Raw genomic sequence first — 3,234 nt, 5'->3', positions numbered from 1 at the left:
AAATTATGTCTCCTATCAAACATCATGTCATCTGCACAATGTTGCCAACATTGTTCCCAGACCATGTCGGGGCGGACCATGTTATTTGACATCAAAAGCATTGCAAACAACCTCCTGATATAATTCGGTGAAGCCCACGAACTGGCTTCATTAATTGTATCAATAAATCCCTTGTCATCTTGTAACTGCCCGAGAGCATAACAGGCTTCTTTGAATGTGTCGTACACAACGCCACCAACAGAACGAATATCAACAAAACTCTGGCACCCTTTTTGATAGTTCAATAACAAACGAAGATAGTACTCCTCTCCATGCGAGTGAGGAATATGTGTGAGACGACCAATCACATGACCTTGCTTCTGCGGCTTCCATATGTGCCCTTGCTTATCCCAAACAAAATACGATGGCATTTCTGCATAGGTAAGGGTACGAGCAGCATCAAAATCCTTGTTAGCCTTCAACCATCCAATAAACACACTATCCTTTGAAATTGCAATCTCGATTACATTTTCAATAAGCTGATGATCTTCATACAAAACATTCTGTTCATTCGGCAAGTGGAATGGAAGGCGTATGACGTTACGCTCTTTGAACTGAATCTCAAACCTGAATAGCCTCCAGGATGCCTCGCAGGCAGATATATATCGATAATCATAGTAATTTTGGATTTCATCCACACTGACAAGAATCATCTGAATCATGTGATCGGAAAAACGAAGCTGTGACACAATCATTACCTTTGTGCATGTACTTAAACAAATACTTTATAGCTGACGTCTGGCAAGTGTACTCAACATTTATGTGACAACCATACTTAAGAAGCAATGTTGCATTATAGGGAACAATGAACTGATTGTCAACGTCAACATTTTTCTTGCTCGTTGTATGGCTATTATCCGAACGTTAATACTTTGGGAAACCTGCACTGTCTATGGTTGTTTTCTCACGGAAGACCATCAGATAGAACTTGGAACACTTTCCGTTAACCATACATGGGCTGCTCATATTTAAAACCCCACAGGGTCCATGAACCATGAACTTCTGGACTAATCTGTGTAGCTTAGGTTGCATGTGTTCGTCAGGTATCTCAGTTGAGATATGATGGTCAATATCATCGGAGGATCTAGGCTTCTCATTTGGCTGAGTAAACAACAAAATGTGACAGTGGGGAAGGCCACGCTTCTGGAATTCAATTGTGTAGACAACTAAATCAAAGGAAGGGAAAAAAAGAATACGCTATGTTAGGAGACAAATAACATATGATAAAAAAAAGACTAATCTGCTAGTGTGAACTTGAAAGAGACTAAATGAAGAATGCTCACTTGCTTTTGGCTTTCCAAATATAGACCCATTCTTTAAGTCTTTTAGTAATTCGTCGAACTTTATCTTAAACACTCTAGATATGATATCCGGCCTGTCACTTGGTTTTAATGAATATTTGGCAACACATTCTTTAACCTCATTCCACTATGGGTTACATATTATAGTAATAAAAAAAGCTAGGATAACCGGCATATAGCAAATGCATCTTTGCAATTGTTATATATGTATCGGGGACCACCGACAAAGGACGACGGCAAGATAACTTGTTTGCCAGTTCTGGCAGCTTGTGTTTCCCCATGAATTAGGCACTCATGAAGCCCCTGCAGTTGATGGGTGCGAAACTTGTTCTGGTGGTGCCTGTGATATTGAAGTCTTTCAGCCTCTACCATAGTGTAACTATCCACCAAAAATTATTGAAACAAACGTCTTGATTTTAGTAGTACTTGTGACTCATGTGCCCTCATTTGAAGTCAGAAAAAAAATCCCTCATGCTAATGGTTTCTCGCTTATGTATATTTTGCTTAGATCTTTCTTCGGATATTAAAATGTCACTCCTAAAACCATCTTCTCTGTATGAAAATAGCAAGGGATACTGTAGAGCAAGATACTGAGGATGATTAACATCAATTCATTTCAACTGATTTGAGCGTGTCTGAATGATAACATCCCTCGCAAGGTTTTATGTATCAAAATCACCTACAATAAGAACTGCAACTTCGTATGCTGATGGTAGATTACATCTTCTTCCATCCGTATTCCTCTTCTTAATAAGACGAAGTTGTAGCGGAGTGGTTGAATCTTTAGCAAACCTTTGCCTAGCATACCGAAAAGACTTAGCAAGAGAGTTATGGGAATCAAGCATGTCACTGAGGTCGGCCACAATTGTCTGATCAATGGAATTATGATGATAAGAGTGGCTACACAAAAAAAAAAAGACAAAAGGATAAATCAAGGTAACAACCCAAGAAAGCATATGATACGTAGTTAAAATATAAAGGGTTGAGAAATTCGGGAGAATGACTAACAAAACCAACTCACCCAATTGCATCAATCCTGTTTTGAACTTCATTTTCTATATCATAAAAATAGAGTTGTGCAAACTTTGGCTTGCTAGAATGTTGTGGCATCAAACTCCCAATGGAATGATAATTTTGACCACTAATAACAAACATCGGAGGAGCGGTTCCCTTGTTAAGTGTGTACTGAATCTTTCCAGCCATGGATATGAACGAAAACATACCATTGAAGGCCCTGATATGTTTCTGATAATGCACAGCTCGTTCATCAACACCATCCAACAACAACACCAACAATGGAGGCGGAACCAGCAACAAAGGCAGCGTGACCTTCCCACTCATGCAACAAATGCCAAATAATACAGTGTTATTAGTTTCAGCTTTCGCAAGGAACTCGTGCTTCCACATGTTCACACCACAAAAAACACAACTTTGCATGGGTAGCCCAATTGACCAAACATCTAGTGGACAAAAAAAATCAAGAGAAATTAAGTGATCTAGTTGTGCATGAATCAGAGACTTGAACTTGGACACCGTTGGCCTCAGGCAAATAAGGATTTGTCGGCTGGGATAAAGGGGAATGGGCAACATGCCTGCGTATTTGATCAGCACCAGTTAGCAATTGTCGGAGAAGAATTCGAGACAAATAAAAGAAGTGGAGTTGGTGTACGGAACAATCCGCTGCAAGAGCACTACATAACCGTGGCTGCGGTTATTGGGGAAATAGCTTCCATGCTCATGATGAGCAACACCGAACCAACTAATGGGAAAATTTGTTGTAGTGCGACCTAATTGGTCGCATCAAAGGTTCAAGGAAAAGATATTACTCAGCCATTACTTACGTCCTATGTGTTATGGCATGCTTCAGATTGCCCCTGATCTTAGAAAGGTTGCA

At 39.9% G+C, this 3,234-nt stretch overlaps 1 protein-coding gene across 1 annotated transcript; it reads right to left on the bottom strand.

Annotated features, from left to right (window-relative positions):
• Positions 1-903: 903 nt before the first annotated feature.
• On the bottom strand, positions 904-2,747 carry LOC148570315 (uncharacterized). The gene is made up of 4 exons (XM_088506971.1): positions 2,362-2,747; positions 2,024-2,240; positions 1,323-1,467; positions 904-1,205 (listed from the first exon to the last, which is right to left on the bottom strand). Exons 1-4 carry the CDS (start codon positions 2,745-2,747, stop codon positions 904-906), a joined length of 1,050 nt encoding a protein of 349 aa, XP_088363097.1.
• Between the last annotated feature and the right edge of the window lie 487 nt (positions 2,748-3,234).

Source organism: Arachis ipaensis, chromosome B3 (assembly GCF_059453495.1).
Source record: "Arachis ipaensis isolate K30076 ecotype BB chromosome B3, ASM5945349v1, whole genome shotgun sequence".
NCBI classification, from domain to species: domain Eukaryota; kingdom Viridiplantae; phylum Streptophyta; class Magnoliopsida; order Fabales; family Fabaceae; genus Arachis; species Arachis ipaensis.
This window is presented reverse-complemented; position numbering and strand designations above follow the sequence as displayed.